This window comes from Somniosus microcephalus, chromosome 7 (genome assembly GCF_052327205.1).
Source record: "Somniosus microcephalus isolate GS21.2 chromosome 7, FLI_Smic_1.0, whole genome shotgun sequence".
In the NCBI taxonomy this organism is placed as follows: domain Eukaryota; kingdom Metazoa; phylum Chordata; class Chondrichthyes; order Squaliformes; family Somniosidae; genus Somniosus; species Somniosus microcephalus.
In genome coordinates, this window is record NC_140993.1 from 26,533,711 (window position 1) to 26,552,814 (window position 19,104).

General features: G+C 43.7%; 1 protein-coding gene across 4 annotated transcripts in view; it reads left to right on the plus strand.

The window, feature by feature from the left end:
- The first annotated feature begins 4,760 nt into the window (after positions 1-4,760).
- cep192 (centrosomal protein 192) overlaps positions 4,761-19,104 on the plus strand; it is a 127,916-nt gene continuing 113,572 nt past the window's right edge. For 3 of the 4 annotated variants that reach the window (XM_085992315.1, XM_085992316.1, XM_085992317.1), the window contains exons 1-7: positions 4,763-4,920; positions 9,406-9,597; positions 10,277-10,399; positions 13,140-13,312; positions 15,405-15,460; positions 16,537-16,684; positions 17,404-17,567. In XM_085992315.1, the coding sequence (XP_085848441.1) occupies positions 9,431-9,597; positions 10,277-10,399; positions 13,140-13,312; positions 15,405-15,460; positions 16,537-16,684; positions 17,404-17,567 (831 nt within the window). In that variant the 5' untranslated portion in view covers positions 4,763-4,920; positions 9,406-9,430. Of the gene's footprint in view, positions 4,921-9,405; positions 9,598-10,276; positions 10,400-13,139; positions 13,313-15,404; positions 15,461-16,536; positions 16,685-17,403; positions 17,568-19,104 lie in introns of all 4 variants that reach the window. The other variant, XM_085992318.1, reaches the window with a different exon arrangement.

The following is a 19,104-nucleotide window of genomic DNA, read 5'->3' on the forward strand; positions in this document are numbered from 1 at the left end:
TCTGGAACAGTACCCATTGATTGGCAGGTAGCTAATGTTGCCCCACTGTTCAAAAAAGGTGGTAGAGAGAAAACGGGGAATTACAGACCGGTAAGCCTGACATCGGTAGTGGGGAAAATGCTAGAGTCCATTATAAAAGATGTAATAGCAGAGCACTTGGAAAACAGTGACCGGATCGGACAAAGTTAACATGGATTTACAAAAGGTAAATCGTGCTCGATTAATCTGGAATTTTTTGAGGATGTAACTGGTAAAATAGATAAGGGAGAACCAGTGGATGTGGTGTATTTGGACTTTCAAAAAGCTTTCGATAAGGTCCCGCACAAGGGACTAGCGTGTAAAGTTAAGGCACATGAGATTGGGGGCAAGGTATTGACTTGATAGAGAACTGGTTGGCAGACAGAAAGCAAAGAGTTGGAATAAATGGCTCTTTTTCCACATGGCAGGCAGTGACTAGTGGGGTACCGCAGGGATCGGTCCTTGAATCCCAGCTGTTCACAATATATATTAATGATCTAGACGAGGGAACTAGATGTAATATCTCCAAGTTTGCAGACGACACAAAGCTGGGTGGGCGTGTGTGCTGTGAGGAGGATGCCGAGAAACTCCAGCATGATTTGGACAGGTTGGGTGATTGGGCAGAAGCATGGCAGATGCAATGTAACGTGGATAAATGCGAGGTTATCCACTTTGGTGTCAAAAACAAGAAGGCAGATTATTATCTGAATGGCAATAGATTGGGGGAAGGGGAAGTGCAACGAGACCTGGGCGTCCTTGTGCACCAGTCGCTGAAGGTAAGCATGCAGGTGCAGCAGGTGGTTAAGAAAGCAAATGGTATGTTGGCCTTCGTAGCGAGAGGGTTTGAGTACAGAAACAAGGATGTCTTGCTGCAGTTGTACAGGGCCTTGGTGAGGCCTCACCTTGAGTATTGTGTGCAGTTTTGGCAGTCTTATCTGAGGAAGGATGTTCTTGCCATGGAAGGAGTACAGCGAAGATTCACCAGGCTGACACCTGGGATGCCAGGAATGACGTATGAGGAGAGATTGGGTCGATTGTACTCGCTGGAGTTTAGAAGAATGAGAGGGGATCTCATTGAAACTTAGAACATTCTAATAGGACTAGACAGACTAGATGCAGGAAGGATGTTCCCGATGGTCAGGGAGTCCAGAACCAGGGGTCACAGCCTAAGGATAAGGGGTAAACCATTTAGGACAGAGATAAGGAGGAATTTCTTCACCCAGAGAGTGATGAACCTGTGGAATTCTCTACCACAGAAGGCAGTAGAGGCCAATTCATTAAATATATTCAAGAAGGAGTTGGATATATTTCTTAAGGCTAAAGGGATCAAGAGATATGGGGAGAAGGCAGGGACAGGGTACTGAATTTGGATGATCAGCCATGATCGCATTGAATGGCGGAGCAGGCTCGAGGGGCCAAATGGCCGACTCCTGCTCCTAGCTTCTATGTTTCTATGTTCAATTCGCGCTCAAACACTAATAACGGAATAGCGTTCTACGTTCTAATCGTGCTCGAACGCTAATAACGGACAAGCGTTCTACATTCTAATTGCGCTCGAACGCTAATAACGGAATAGCGTTCTACGTTCTAATCGCGCTCGAACGCTAATAGCGGACTAGCGTTCTACGTTCTAATCGCGCTCGAACGCTAATAACGGAATAGCGTTCTACGTTCTAATCGCGCTCGAACGCTAACAACGGACAAGCGTTGTGCGTTCTAATCGCGCTCGAACGCTAACAACGGAATAGCGTTCTACGTTCTAATCGCGCTCGAACGCTAATAACGGACTAGCGTTCTACATTCTAATCGTGCGCTCGAATGGTAATAACGGAATAGCGTTCTGCCTTCTAATCGCGCTCGAACGCTAATAACGGAATTGCGTACTGCGTTCTAATCGCACTCGAACGCTATTAACGGAATAGCGTTCTGCGTTTTAATCGCACGCTCGAACGCTAATAACGGAATAGCGTTCTGCGTTCTAATCGCGCGCTCGAACGCTAACAACGGAATAGCGTTCTGCGTTCTAATCGCGTGCTCGAACGCTAACAACGGAATAGCATTATGCGTTCTAATCGCGCTCGAACGCTAACAACGGACAAGCGTTCTGCGTTCCAATCGCGCTTGAACGCTAACAACGGACTAGCGTTCTGCGTTCTAATCGCGCTCGAACGCTAACAACGGACAAGCGTTCTAATCGCGCTCGAACGCTAACAACGGACAAGCGTTCTGCATTCTAATCGCGCTCGAACGCTAACAACGGAATAGCGTTCTGCGTTCTAATCGCGCTCGAACGCTAACAACGGAATAGCGTTCTGCATTCTAATCGCGCTCGAACGCTAACAACGGAATAGCGTTCTGCGTTCTAATCGCGCTCGAACGCTAACAACAGACTAGCGTTCTGCGTTGTAATCGCGCTCGAACGCTAACAACGGAATAGCGTTCTGCGTTCTAATCGCGCTTGAACGCTAACAACGGACTAGCGTTCTGCTCGCGCTCAAACGCTAACAACGGACTAGCATTCTATGTTCTAATCACGCTCGAACGCTAACAACGGAATAGCGTTCTGCGTTCTAATCGAGCTCGAACGCTAACAACGGAATAGCGTTCTACATTCTAATCGCGCTCGAACGCTAACAACGGACAAACGTTCTGCGTTCTAATCGCGCTCGAACGCTAACAACGGACTAGCGTTCTGCGTTCTAATCGCGCTCAAACGCTTACAACGGACAAGCGTTCTGCGTTCTAATTGCGCTCGAACGCTAACAACGGACTAGCGTTCTGCGTTCTAATCGCGCTCGAACGCTAACAATGGACAAGCGTTCTGTGTTCTAATCGCGCTCGAACGCTAACAACGGACTAGCGTTCTGCGTTCTAATCGCGCTCGAACGCTAACAACGGACAAGCGTTCTGCGTTCTAATCGCGCTCGAACGCTAACAACGGACTAGCGTTCTGCGTTCTAATCGCGCTCGAACGCTAACAACGGACTAGCTTTCTGCGTTCTAATCGCGCTCGAACGCTAACAACGGACTAGCGTTCTGCGTTCTAATCGCGCTCGAACGCTAACAACGGACTAGCGTTCTGCGTTCTAATCGCGCTCGAACGCTAACAACGGACTAGCGTTCTGCGTTCTAATCGCGCTCAAACGCTAACAACGGACTAGCGTTCTACGTTCTAATCGCGCTCGAACGCTAACAACGGACTAGCGTTCTCTGTTCTAATCGCGCTCGAACGCTAACAACAGAATAGCGTTCTGCGTTCTAATCGTGCTCGAACGCTAACGGAATAGCGTTCTACGTTCTAATCGCGCTCGAACGCTAACAACGGACTAGCGTTCTCTGTTCTAATCGCGCTCGAACGCTAACAACGTAATAGCGTTCTGCGTTCTAATCGTGCTCGAACGTTAACAGAATAGCGTTCTACGTTCTAATCGCGCTTGAACGCTAACAACGGATAAGCGTTCTGTGTTCTAATCGCGCTCGAACGCTAACAACGGACTAACGTTCTACGTTCTAATCGCGCTCGAACGCTAACAACGGACTAGCGTTCTACGTTCTAATCGCGCTCGAACGCTAACAACGGACAAGCGTTCTGCGTTCTAATCGCGCTCGAACGCTAACAACGGACTAGCTTTCTGCGTTCTAATCGCGCTCGAACGCTAACAACGGACTAGCGTTCTGCGTTCTAATCGCGCTCGAACGCTAACAACGGACTAGCGTTCTGCGTTCTAATCGCGCTCGAACGCTAACAACGGACTAGCGTTCTGCGTTCTAATCGCGCTCGAACGCTAACAACGGACTAGCGTTCTACGTTCTAATCGCGCTCGAACGCTAACAACGGACTAGCGTTCTACGTTCTAATCGCGCTCGAACGCTAACAACGGAATAGCGTTCTGCGTTCTAATCGCGCTCGAACGCTAACAACGGAATAGCGTTCTACATTCTAATCGCGCTCGAACGCTAACAACGGACAAGCGTTCTGCGTTCTAATCGCGCTCGAACGCTAACAACGGACTAACGTTCTACGTTCTAATCGCGCTCGAACGCTAACAACGGACTAGCGTTCTACGTTCTAATCGCGCTCGAACGCTAACAACGGACTAGCGTTCTATGTTCTAATCGCGCTCGAACGCTAACAACGGAATAGCGTTCTGCGTTGTAATCGTGCTCGAACACTAACAACGGAATAGCGTTCTACATTCTAATCGCGCTCGAACGCTAACAACGGACAAGCGTTCTGCGTTCTAATCGCGCTCGAACGCTAACAACGTACTAACGTTCTAATCGCGCTCGAACGCAAACAACGGACTAGCATTCTATGTTCTAATCGCGCTCGAACGCTAACAACGGACTAGCGTTCTGCGTTCTAATCGCGCTCAAACGCTAACAACGGAATAGCGTTCTACATTCTAATCGCGCTCGAACGCTAACAACGGACAAGCGTTCTGCGTTCTAATCGCGCGCACGCGCTCTCCCTCCCGCGGTCTCAACCGCCCTGACGACAACATAGAAGATAGGAGCAGGAGTAGACCATTCGGACGAGCTCGCAGCGCGAGCTTCTCACTCTCAGGCTCTCGCGCCTCTGGCCGGGGGAAGTGTCGCTTGTTGCTGGGGCTTGAAGTGGGGAAAACTCGCGGCTTGTTGCTGAGGTGACGTGAGCGAGCGGGAGAGAGCGACAGTGCGAGCGGGAGCGGCGCGCGCACATGACGCGCGGCGATTGGAAAGGCACCGCCCCCGCGCCCCTTCCCCCTCCCCCCAGTGGCCGAAGCTCAGACAGAGAGAGCGGGGCCTTCGAGTGCTGCTGGAGATTTCGTCCCTTTGGGAAGTGTGGGAGGGGGCCTACTTGTCCAGGCGTCTCTTCCGCAAAAAAAAATCCGAGTAAGCAGTCTGTATGTGTTCCCCGAGGTAAGAGTTCCCCGAGCTTTTTAAAAAAAAAAAGTTTTGAAGAATGATCTGCCATTGGCTTTCTGCTTTATTTTTGTGTGTGTTCCACCATAATGTTTCCCCCTGTAATTCTGCTGAAATGTGTTTTTTTTGTGTGTTATAATCCTGTAACTCTCGGCAAAACAAAAACCCTGCGGTTTAGTTTGCAGCACTAACGATAATGCACTTTATCTGAACTTTTTTTAACACAGCGAGTGGTTAGGATCTGGAATGCACTGCCTGATGGGGTGGTGGAGGCAGATTCAATCGTAGCCTTCAAAAGGGAAATTGGATAAATCCCTGGAAGGAGAAAGAATTGCAGGGATGCGGGGAAAGAGCCGGTGGGGGGAATGCGACGAACTGGATTGCTTACTTCGAAAGAGCCGGCGTGGACTCGATTGGCCAGTCTTGACAAAGGGTTTGACCCAAAACGTTGACGCTATTTTCTCTCCACGGATGTTGCCTGGCCTGCTGAGTTTTTCCAGCATTTTCTGTTGTTATTTCGGATTTCCAGCATCCGCAGTATTTTGCTATTCGCCTACTTCCGTGCTGTGCTATTCTAAGATTCAAAGGAGGGTGATCAAAAACTTAGTCAAAGAAGTGGTTTTAAGGAAGGGAATTAACAGCATTGGGCCTCAGCCCAGGTGTGGCGAATAGAGGGTTGTGCACAGGAGAGCAGAGTCAAGAGTTTGGGAGGAGTGGGGTAGTTGTGGAGATGGGGCTGCACAAAGACATGAAGATGATAACTAGTTACTTGGAGCACACCTATAAAAGCTGTATTTCCCCCCCCCCCCCCCCCAAAAAAAAAGGCAACAAAATCAACATTAAAAATGTAATAGATAAATCAAGCTATGATGCATTTTACAGAAGCCACTTGTTACGAGCTGTCATAATTCATTTTGTACAGGTACAAAATGAATGGTTGACCCTGTTTTCTTTCTTTTTGGGTAAATTACTGTGGCCCAAGCAATTGTATTTGATGTAGCAGCTTCGTTGTGACAGAGTATCTTGCAAAGTGTAAGCAGTAACTTTACAAATTTTGGGGGGAAAAAAGAAAAATTATTCTTGCAATCAACTTTTTTGAAACTTGGGTGGGATAACTGCATAATGTGAAGTTTATTCTACTTGTTACCTAGTCACTTGAGTTCTGAATGTGATAGACCAGGGATCCAACTTGCTTAATTTCATTTTTTTTCTAAAATTAAGAACATAAGAATTAGGAGCAGAAGTAGGCCATACGGCCCCTCGAGCCTGCTCCGCCATTCATTAAGATCATGGCTGATCATCTACCTCAACTCCACTTTCCCGCCCGATCCCCTTATCTCTTGATTCCCTTAGTGTCCAAACATCTATTGATCTCTGTCTTGAATATACTCAATGACTGAGCAGCCACAGCCCTCTGGGGTAGAGTATTCCAAAGATTCACAACCCTCTGAGTGAAGAAATTTCTCCTCATCTCAGTCCTAAATGGTCTGAGTCTATGACCCCTAGTTCTAGACTCTCCAGCCAGGGGAAACAGCCTCTCAGCATCTACCCTGTCAAGGCCTTTAAGGTTTCTGATATTTCTTAGGCATTCAGAGCTGGGTCTGTTTTGTGGGCACTTTTTTGCAGACTGGGAGAGAATTTTTTAGCTGTCTATCTCTCTGGCTTAATTTCTATGTGCTGGAGAGAACTTGAATTGCTGGCTGGTGTGTCAATTGTCATTCAGAGATGGATAAATCCCCTTTGTTTAGATCGATCACTTAATGTGTTAATTCACACAGATAACAAACACTTAATGGGGCAGTAATTCCTCCCCAAACGCGTGAGTACGGAAGGGGTACTCACGCGTCTGGCCGGAGGAAATGTCGGTTTTCAGCATGCGCGTGCGCTGAAAACCGGCATTTCCTCTCCTCTAACCCAAGAGTTGAAGAGGCTAGCGCGTGCGCTGTAGGGGGCAGCGCGTGCGTCTTGGATTTCCTCTGTTTTGGGGGATTTGCGCATGTCTAAAGGCCTCCGGTCTTTACGCTTGTAAAAAGCACACGTAAGTATTTATTTTTACAGGTAAGTGGTGTTTTAGTGCAATTTAGAAATGTTTTTTCCACAGGTTTATTATTTTAAAGAATCTACAATAAGGTAAGTGTAGTTTTAGACCCTTTTTTATTAAAAATTTATTTTTTTCAAAAAAAAATTATTGTTTAAATTTTTTAAAACTTATTTATACTTAATTTAATGATTGGGATGTTTTTAAAAATTTTATTTAAAGGTTAAGTAGTGTTTTGGGGTGCAGTACTTCTCATGAGTTTGACAGTTCTTACACTCAAACTTATGAATGAAGTTTCCCCTCCCCTGATTGGCTGAACAGTGCTCACCTGATCCCAGCCGGCACATCGCACTAACTACGCCGCTGGGTCAGGTTAGCACAGCGCGCCGACAGCTGAACCTGGCCTGTGACAGGAAATCCACTGCGGGCCAGGTTTCAGATGTCGGCGCGCAGGGTGAGCGCACATCGGGGGCTTGCACGCGCGGCAAGCCCCCGACACCAAGTTCTGGGCCAATATTGTTTACCATGCTGCAAAAAGGAGATTGACCTAATCATTTATGATTGTTTAATGTGTGGGGTGGGGAGGTCTTCAAAGCAAAGAAGAGGGTATAGCTGTTGCCCAAGAGCTAGGCTTGGGAAGTGACCCAGTGTATGCCAGGTAGTTGAAGGGTTAGACCCGAAACGTCGACTCTAATTTCTCTTCACGGATGTTGCCTGGCCTGCTGAGTTTTTCCAGCATTTTCTGTTGCATGAGCTGTAGCTGGTATAATTGTTCTGGGAATTTGGATTCACATCTACTCTTTACTTCACAATACCGTGTTCCAAGTTACAAGAGCTTACTGAAGTTTCAAGATGTTTTGTTATGTTAAAATAGGTTTTGTACATTTCTGCTGCTGTTTCACTATTTTTGTTATTTCTATCTTCATAAACCTGATTTGTAGTTTGGAGCCTGGGATGCACGGTTTGAGTCATTTGTCCATGAATCAAAGCGAGTCGGAGTGTGCCAGGTGGCTCGTGTTTTATGCAGTGAGTCTAAAAGGAATACCAGGGGTTTATTGTTCGTGTATAAGTCACATTTCAGTTCATAATCATGTGTTTACTTGTGGCAACGGTCCTTCACGCTCGGCACAAGAAAGTGTATCTGGAGAGTGCCTGAATTATAACAAGAGGACTTCAATTTATAAGGTGTCTTATCACGTCCTCAGAAAAGCCGAAAGTGCTTCACAACCAATAATTACTTTCACGCACAGTCACTGTTGTGTAGGCAAACATGGCAGCCATTTTGAGCTTGTCAAGGTCCCATAAACAGTACATGAATGAATGACCAGATAATCTATTTTTTTTTTTTTTTTAAAGAGGTTGATTGAGGGAAGAGTGTTAACTAAGAATACTGGGAGCAGTTCCTGATCTTCAGCTGGTGGTATGGGACCTGTTTAATATCTCATCTGAAGGATGGCACCTCTAACAGTGCTGTATTTCCTCAGTACTGCACTGGAGTATTATCCTAGATTATGGCCCAGTAATTCCGGTCCCAACGCGTGAGTACGGACGGGGTACTCACGCATGGGCCTGTTGGAAGTGCCGGATTTCAGCATGCACAGTGCATGCGCGGAAAACCGGCATTTCCTCTCCTCTGAACCAAGGGGTTAAGAGGCGGTTCCTTAGCGACGTTGGAGGCAGCGCGTACGCGTTGAACTTCAGTTTTTTTGACCGGTTTGTCCGTGTGTGAAGGCCTCCACTTTTTACAAATGTAAAAAGCAGACGTAAGGACTTAGTTTTATAAGGTAAGTGGTCTAATAATTAAAGTTAGAATTTTTTTTCCACAGGTTTATTATTTTTAAAGAATTTACAGTAAGGTAAGTATTTTTGGACCCGATTTCTTGAAAAAAAATTTTTGGCAGAAATTTGAATAATTGTTTAAATTAGTTTTTTTAAAGTTATTCATAGTTAATTTAATTATTGGAATTTTTAAAAACTTCTATTTAAAGTTTAAGTAGTGTTTTGGGCGCCCATACTTTTCATGAGTTTGACAGGTTTTATGTCTAACTCATGAATGGACTTTTGTAAACTCCCATTGGTTGCCCAGTGCTCACGTGATCCCAGCCGGCTCATCGCACTAAGTACGCCGCTGGATCACGCACGCACAGCGCGCCGAGAGCTGAACCGGGCCACAGACCGGAAATCCACGCAGGCCCAATCTTCAAATGTCAGCGCGATATGTAAGTGTAGGTCGGGGGCTTGCACCCGCGGGAAGCCCCCGACCTGAATTTCTGGGCCTATGTATACAAGTCCCTCGTGGGGTTTGAACCCATGACCTTCTGACTCTGGCAAGAGTGTTGCAACTGAGCATAGCTGACACAAGTAGTAGTAATGAAATCTTGAGGTTACTATGTTTTCCATCATGTATTTTGTATATCTATTTTATTTATTTCAATCTTTTGCAGGTGAAGATCAGATGCCTATAACATAATGGAAAGTGTCAGGAATCTGGAGGATGAGACATTTCCAAGCTTTCTGTTGCAGTCTGTGAGGGGCAGTAACAGTGAAATGCTGGAAAATATCACTCTTTCTTCAAATTTTGGGCCCCCTGTGGCTGCGTCAACAGTTGCTAAAAATAAAGCTGATTCAGGCAACAGGTGAGGTCTTTGTATAACCGTGCACATTTGTTTGTCTTTGATTTGAACTGGCTTGATTGAAATTCCCTTTAAAATAAAAATCTGTTGAGTGGAAATGCTGATGCCATTACTGAAGGGCCTGCTTTTGAGAACTTTGAGTGAGGCCTGGCCATACAAGTTATTATATTCATGACTGTCATTCCAGCTGGCTCACATAGTGGAGCTTAAACTCTTACAAATCTCAGACATCTACTTGAATTTGCTCAAATTGAAAATTGACTGTCTTGAGAGGTTTGGCGAGTGACACTCTGTTTTAAACTAATCAGTACTTTAATATTCTATATTGGCACAATAAGATCTTAGTCTTCGAGTCAACGCTGCATGATACCATTTACAGTAAAGCAATGCCTTTTGTGAACCATTAACATTAAATGCTGCAAGTGTAATTTAATCTGAGGGTTGTGTGATGTCAAACTATTAGCTTGGCCCTCTTTTTCTGAGATGTTGAAATAACAGCATTATTACCTCTCACCAAATGGGTATCCATTTTTATATAATTTTACTCACTGTCACTAATTGATAGGGTTAGATGAACAGGGTGGGGCGGAGATTCATGTGGAGCAGAAACACTGGCATAGACCTGTTGGGCTGAATGAGCTGTACATTCGATATAATGTCAATTCATCTATTTTTCTTGTAGAATTCCAGATACTCAAACTTCATACTTGGAAGAAGGAAGGTTTTCCATAGTGGACACACATCCGCCTAATGTTTCGAATTTGGAAACCTGCAAAAAATTTGCCCTTAGTTTTAAAGATGAACTGTAAGTATCTGATCATTCCCATGTTTTGACAACTTTAATTGCAGCATGTTGATAGGTGCTTATGCAGACAAACATGACAAGAATTCAAACTTGTGATGTCCGGAATATGTATTCTGGATACAAATGCTAACCTATAAAGCTAAGAAAATCTAACTGCCTCTATAAAGCTGACTGCTCAAACTGTTGTAAATATAAGCCTATGACTTGTAGTTACACTGAAAGTGCAGTGGGACACGGGCTTCACTCTCTTCTTTGCATTAAATTTCATCTGCCATGTCCCATTTCACCAGTCTGTCTGTCCTGCTGAAGCCTGCTTCTATCCTCCTCCCTGTTTACTACATTTCGAAGTTTTGTGTTATCTGCAGACTTTTAAATTAGGTACCCTATAACCAAATCCAGGTCATAATATATATCAAAAAGAGCAGTGGTCCTAATACCGAACCCAGGGGAACACCACTGTATACTTCCCTCCAGTCTGAAAAAACGCCATTCACCGCTACTCTCTGCTGTCTGTCTCTTCGCATATTTCAGATCCACGCTGCCATTGTCCCTTTAATCCCATGGGCATCAATTTTGCTAAGCAGTCGATTATGTGGCAAACCCTTATGTTTTGACCTGTGTAAAGAGGATTTTACCAACCTGTTTCAAGATCCTGTGAAGCTGTAGCAGCACAAAAGACCTCAACAAATTAATTTCTTGAACTGTGTAAATTGGATGCTATTTTGCAACATTTAAAGATAATGGCCCAGTAATTCTGGTCCCAACGCGTGAGTACGGACGGGGTACTCAAGCGTGGGCCCGATGGAAGTGTCGGTTTTCAGCATGCACAGCGCATGCGCGGAAAACCGGCATTTCCTTTCCTCTGAACCAAGGGGTTCAGAGGTTGAACGCGTGCGCGCAGGAGTCTGCGCGTGCGTGCTGAAATTACTTTTTTTTTAAAGGTTTACCCGTGCGTGAAGGCCTCAACTTTTTACGAATGAAAAAAGCAGACGTAAGGACTTAGTTTTAAAAGGTAAGTGGCCTAATAATTAAAGTTAGAAATTTTTTTCCACAGGTTTATTATTTTTAAAGACTTTACAGTAAGGTAAGTGTATTTTTAGACCTGATTTGTTAAATTATTTTTTTCAAAAATTTGAATAATTGTTTAAATTAGTTTTTTACAGTTATTAATAGTTCGTTTAATTAGTGGGATTTTTAAAAAAACTTTTATTTGAAGTTTAAGTACTGTTTTGGGCACCCGGAGTTTTCATGAGTTTGACAGTTCTTACTATCAAACTCATGAATGAACTTTTGCAACCTCCGATTGGATGCCCAGTGCTCACGTGATCCCAGCTGGCTCATCGAACTAACTACGCTGCTGGATCACGCAAGCACAGCGTGCCGGGAGCTGAACCGGGCCACTGACAGGAAATCCACGCAGGGCCAGGCTTCAACTGTCGGCGCGCTATGTAAGTGTAGGTCGGGGGCTTGCACCCGCGGGAAGCCCCCAACACCAATTTCTGGGCCAATGTTTGTGGAACAAGAGTGGAAACCCCTTCTGGTTCAGAAGCTTCAAAATAAAATTCCTTGGTCATGTAAACAATTAATAACTATTATTTGACCATAATCAAAACTCTGATGCATATTAATTGACTCAGCTGCCAGATTGAAATGTGTATTCCTGTACCTTGTATAAATAACTAACAGAAACCAGTGTACAGGAACAAGGATGTCTTGCTGCAGTTGTACAGGGTCTTGGTGACACCACATCTTGAGTATTGTGTGCAGTTTTGGTTGCCTTATCTGAGGAAGGATGTTCTTGCCATGAAGGGAGTTCAGCGAAGATTCACCAGACTGATATCTGGGATGGCAGGAATGACGTATGAGGAGAGATTGGGTCGATTGAGCTTATACTCGCTGGAGTTTAGAAGAATGAGAGGGGATCTCATTGAAACTTATAAAATTCTGACAGGACTGGACAGACTAGATGCAGGAAGGATGTTCCCGATGGTCAGGGAGTCCAGAACCAGGGGTCACAATCTAAGGATAAGGGGTAAGCCATTTAGGACAGAGATGAGGAGGAATTTTTTCACCCAGAGAGTGGTGAACCTGTGGAATTCTCTACCACAGAAGGCAGTAGAGGCCAATTCATTAAATATATTCAAGAAGGAGTTGGATATATTTCTTAAGGCTAAAGGGATCAAGGGATATGGGGAGAAAGCAGGGACAGGGCACTGAATTTGAATGATCAGCCATGATCGCATTGAATGACGGAGCAGGCTCGAGGGGCCGAATGGCCTACTCCTGCTCCTATCTTCTATGTTTACTGCAGCTACAAAAAAAGAAGCCATTCAATAAAGTAGTCAGAGTTCTTTGCAGTCTACCAAATATATAATCTCTCAATGCTGTCAATAATCTCTAATGCTGTCTTCGGTGTCTTTGTTACTTAATCATAAACAAAAGGAATGTATTTCGCCATGGGATGTGCCAGTCCTCCAAATACATCTAGTAGTTCTAGCTGAAGAGTACCATAGACATTCTGCATGCTAGGTGTTTTGCCTGACGAATTTGGGAATAGTAAGGTGAGGAGGAAACTTTGGGGGAAGAGTTTAAAATTTTGATCAGAGGTAAACCATTATTGAACCATTATCGATAGCTGATTAATTTTAAAATATAAATGAAGCACTTTTTAAAAATATATACTGAGCTGATGTGAGTACACTTTCTACCATTACAATTCTTCCTGTTTTTTTTTTTACAGAGAAAATATTGATGACTTCATTTATGCTCACCGTATTTCTGATTTGAGGAAAAAGCAATCGGATGAATTTGGTTCTTCCCCTTCAGAAGTAAATCCACAACATGGCTTATCGGGGCAATACAACAATAGACAAGATGCCAAATTTGGATTATTGTCCACTGAAAATCTGGACGGTATGTATGTGCAGCCATTCTGAATAGTTCCATGTAGTCACTCTTGAAATTTGGTTTGATAAAAGAGTGGTTCAAGTGTAAAAGGTAAGCTTTCTTGAAAATAGGTAGTGGATTGAACCATTACATTCATTCAGTGAAATTAACTGAAACTGACCAGGCCATTGTAACCAAATTTGGATCTGAATTAAAAGGAAGAAATGCATTTATTACAGTTCAAATTATAGACATTTTATTACACTTTTTAAATGCACATTTGCAAGTGGACGAAAATATGTATAACTAGTTTTTGGTTACACATACATTTATCATGTCAGTTTGCAAACAAGGAGTAATAAATCATCTATCACAGGTGTTGTAAGTAAAATGATTTGATTGAGCCATTACATTATTTTTGTGTATAAAATTGTCTAGTACAGAATCTTTTTTTCAAATACATGTTGATCGACTTAGAATTTGATATTGCATTACTTAAATATCCATCGAGTATGCCTTTTACCATCCTGGTGGTTGTTTTATGCTGCATCGACAATGGAGTTGTTGATTAATCATGGCAATCAGTCAGTCTACAACAGGCGCGGAGTTGTTGATTAATCATGGCAATCAGTCAGCCTACAACAGGCGCAGACATGAGGCGAGGAAAACCCCCAGTGGTGGAAAGCTTTGGGCAACATAGGATCAAAGTCACCTGTTCCTCCCAAGCATGCTACACTTGCCATGGTGGGATTTAAACTCCTGTCTCCGAATAATTAGTCCGGGCCTCTTGCTTACTAGTCCAGTATCATAACCACTATGCTACTGTTGCCTGTGTCATGTCTCCTATTGCTCATGTATTGTATCCCAAAGTATTATTTGCATGTGCAGCAGTAACAAGACACCAGCTATTTACAATGTGGCTTTTGTATATGGTTTTAACAGTCAATCATTGATAAAAATCTGTATAATATATGAAAAAGTTTGCATCTGCGTCCACGTCCTGTCCACATTGAGACCCATTGTACTGTTCTTGCTGCTGTCTAGCTAAAAGCAGCTAACTCCATGCAGACCAAGGGTTCAACCTGAACCATTCTGGTCTAATAAAGCTTGGTGCCACGTCATCCAGTGCATTTACCACCAAACTGCTAGCAGAGCTGCTGAGCCTTTAAAAATTCCTGGTAACTCGGGTACAGCAGCGCAGTGGTTATGTTAGTGGACTACTAATCCAGAAGCCGAGACTAATAATCCAGAAAACGCGAGTTAAAATCCCTCTCATGAGAATTTGAATTCAGTTTTTAAAAATAAATAAATAAATCTGTTAATGAAAACATATAAAAAAAAAAAAAACTGGTTCACTAGCGTCATTTCAGGAAGGAAACGTCTACCTGACAAGTTGTAGCTCCAGTCCCACACCAGCATGGTTGGCTCGTAACTGCCCTCTGAAAGACTTGCATTTATATAGCGTCTTTTACAACCAATGAAGTACTTTTGAAGTGGAGTCACTGTAATGTGGGAAACTCAGCAGCCGATTTGCGCACAGCAAGCTCCCACAAACAGCAATGTGATAATGACCAGATAATCTGGTTTTGTTATGTTGGTTGAGGGATAAATATTGGCCCCAGGACACCGGGGATAACGCCCCTGATCATCTTCGAAATAGTGCCATGGGATCTTTTACGTCCACCTGAAAGAGCTCGGTTTAACATCTTATCCGAAAGACGGCACCTCCGACAGTGCAGCACTCCCTCAGCACTGCACTGGAGTGTCAGCCTAGCTTTATGTGCTCAAGTCCCTGGAGTGGGACTTGAACCCACAACCTTCTGACTCCGAGGCGAGTGTGCTACCCACTGGGCCACAGCTGACACATTAAGTGGCCTGCCAAGCCCCTCGGTTGTATCAAACTGCTTCCATATCTAATAGCATTGTGGAACACCTTCCCCACACGGGCTACAGTGGTTAAAGGAGGAGGTCCCGCACCACCACCTCAGCGCAAGTAGGGATGGCCAGTAAAGATCGTCCTTGCCACCAACGGCCACATCCTGAGAACGAATGAAGAAATACTTGTAATTTTGATAAAATATGATTTTGTTTGCTTAAAATGCACTGCTTGCTTTTGCAGAGATTTCTTCTGGGTTGGATAGTTTGACTGACCAAACCAAAAATAAAAGAAATAAGGTATTTGCGGCCAAAAAGTGTAATTGTTTTTCTGCATGTAGTAGTATTTATTGAAATATAGTCTACTTTAAACCAACGTTTGTTAATTCAAATTATGTGATGCATTGAATGTTTCTGATTGCTAAATGCCCACTTTGATGCATTATTGGATAATTCAAATATTTTAGCAAAAACCTAATTATCAGGAGTAGACTAATAAATATCTTTTTGTAATTATTCAATCTGCTCATAGTTTTTAAAGCACCTGTGACAAACATTTGAAATATTGTAATCTGTAACCACCACCCTATCGGGCAGTGCATTCCAAATCCTAACCACTCGTTGCGTAAAAAAAAAAAAAAAATTGTAGTTATATAGCGCCTTTAACGTAGTAAAATGTCCCAAGGCGCTTCACAGGAGTGTCATAAGACACAAAATTTGACCAGGAGTTTTTCCTCATGTCGCCTCTGGTTCTTTTGCCAAGTACCTTAAATCTGTGCCCCCCTTGTTATCGACCCTTCGGCCATTGGAAACAGTTTCTCTTTACTTTCTCTAACCTTCATGATTTTAAACACCTCTATCGAATCTCCTCTTCGCCTACTCTGCTCCAAGGAGAACGACCCCAGCTTCTCCAGTCTATCCACATAACTGTAATCCCTCATTCCTGGAATCATTCTAGTAAATCTCTTCTGTATCCTCTCCAAAGCCTTCACATCCTTCCTAAAGTGTGGTGCCCAGAATTGGACACAATGCTCCAGCTGGGGCCAGACTAGTGTTTTAAATGGGTTTAGCATAACTTCCTGCCTTTTGTACTCTCTGCCTCTATTTATAAAATCTTTAACAATTTGTATAAAAGTTGGTTTGTCACAAATGTGGAAAGTTACAATTGAAAATGGTATATCAGTGCAGGAAAATAGCTATATATTAGAACACATTTCACAACCTGGGGTTACTGGGATATGTGTCGGTGCAGGCTCGATGGGCCGAATGGCCTCTATCTGCACTGTGGGGATTCTGTGATTCTGTGGAACCTTTCACTCTATGCATTTATTGGAACTAATCCTGAGTTTGTAATTGTTTGCTTGTAAACCCACCAGGTTGACGCCACAAGAGAATCTGGGAACTGCCCTGCCACAAAACGAACAGATGAGGATTTGGCCACGAGACGGTACAGTGACAGCCTAGCTAGTTTGTTAGAAGATGAAAAACTTCTGTCACTGGCAAGTTTGGAAGACCAGTCCACAGGTACAATGCACAGTGATGATATCCTGTTTCCCCAGTGAGTAACAATACTGTAGTTAAGCATAAAATGAACTTTGTGAAATGCATTATAATATGCATGAACCATTTAAAAAAAAAAAAAAAAAAGGCGGATGACCTTTGTGGGTTTAATATTGCCTTTTTTTTAAAGTTTGCAGTGTCTGAAGCAGTTTTTGTTCAGTGCAGTGGGATTTTTTTTACATGGCATGGACTTATTTTCATAATTCAAAGGGGGGGGGAAAGGGAATTATTACCCCTTGTGTACTTAATGCCGGAATATCTGAATCTTAAAGCACAGAAGGAGGCCATTCGGCCCATCGTGTCTGTGCCGGCTCTTTGAAAGAGCTATCCAGTTAGTCCCACTCCACTGCTCTTTCCCCACAGCCCTGGAATTTTCTCCCCTTCAGGTATTTATCCAATTCCCGTTGGAAAGTTATTATTGAATTTGCTTCCACCACCCTTTCAGGCAGTGCGTTCCAGATCATAACTCGCTGCGTAAAACAATGTTCTCCTCATCTCACCACAGGCTCTTTTGCCAATTAGCTTAAAACTGTGTCCCCGGGTTACTGACCCTTCTGCCAGTGGAAACCGTTTCACCTTAATTACTCTATCAAAACGCTTCATGTTATCGTTCAAGATGTTGACCTGCAGGTTCAGATTTTTTTCACTTGCTCAAAAAATTAATAATGCTTCAATTCTAACAGATGATGAGTTTGATGCTGAGGCATTTCGGGATGATAGACTGGAAGCTTATTTCAAACAGTTGGTACTGCCAGGAATGCAGAGGGGTCACATTGAAGGACAAGAACTCCCTGAAGTCCATGCTGCACTTCAAGTAACCAGTAGTACTTCAGCCAGATGGCACCAGGTAAAGCTCAACAGTCATGCCAATACACCACACATCAATGCCTACTGTTTCATCAAGTATAGCAGTACAGGAAACTCTTTGGTATCCGGCACTGATGGGACTGGCGTGTTGCCAGTTGATCAAAAATTCCGGATGACGGAGAGGGTTATCTACCGAGGCTATTTTTAACAAACAAAAATTTAAAAAATCAAGAAAGGTGCAGTATACAGTAATTGGGTACTCACCTACAGAATGTTGTGTTAAATGGATGGTGGAAAATGCTTGATTAAGTACAGTACTGCCAGTTGAGGGTAATCCATAACTCTTTTAATTACTTAACAGTAAAACAAAACTTACACAGTAAACGACTGTATACAGCGCGGGAGAGTCAGACTCCTGTTATTGAGGTGTTCGGACTTCCGACAGCGCCAAGAAGCCGAGTAGTGGCAGTTTGAAGAACTACCCCCACTGACTAACTCGGCCACCGCGGGAGACTCTGACTCGGCAACATTGCCGGTTATTGAGGTGGTGTTTTCGGAGTATGAATTTTGCGGGTTAGTAGAAAATTCCGGATATTTAGGTGCCGTTTAAACGAGAGTTTCCTGTACAAATAATATTTTAATTTGCTCGTCATGTACTCCAGATGCAACATGACCACTCCCTCCTTTATTTGTGCTTGTGTGAATCATCAGGAGCACCTCTTTCAGAAGAACGTGAGTTTTTCTGATTGTCATCATTTTCACTGGATGTTTTCTCCACCTTGGCTAAAGGTTTATATGGTGTATGGGCGCAGAATTTCCTGAATTACATTTACGCAGTAATTCACGCCGGTTTCTGTGCTGATCTTGCCAACAAGAACTTATGCCTAAATTTCCTGCGGTGCTCATTTGCCTACACCGGAATCTTAAAAACTGGCATAATAAAAGTTCAAATTCACCAGTTTTGTCTTGCATTCTAATTTCAATGTTTGATATGAATAGAAAAACAGAATGTTTTTAAATGGTGAGAAACATTCAAATGTTGGTGTTCAGAGAGATATCGGTGTCCTCGTGCAAGAAACAGAAAGCTAGCAAGCATGCAGGTACAGCAAGCAATAAGGCACATGGCATGCTGGCCTTTATTGCAAGGGGGTTGGAGTATAAGAGTAAGGAAGTCTTGCTACAATTTTACAGGGCCTTGGTGAGACCACACCTGGAGTACTGTGCACAGTTCTGGTCTCCTTATCTAAGGAAGAGTATATTTGCTTTGGAGGCGGTGCAACGAAGGTTCACTAGATTGATTCCTGGGCTGAGAGGGCTGCCCTATGATGAGATTGTGTAGAATGGGCCTATACTCTCTGGAGTTTAGATGAATGACAGGTGATCTCATTGAAACATACAAGATTCTGAAGGGGATTGACAGGATAGATGCTGAGAGGTTGTTTCCTCTGGCCGGAGTGTCTAGAACTAGGGGTCGCACAGTCTCAGGATAAGGGGTCTGCCATTTAAGACCGAGATGAGGAATTTCTTCACTCAGAGGGTTGTGAATCTTTGGAATTCTCTACCCCGGAGGGCTGTGA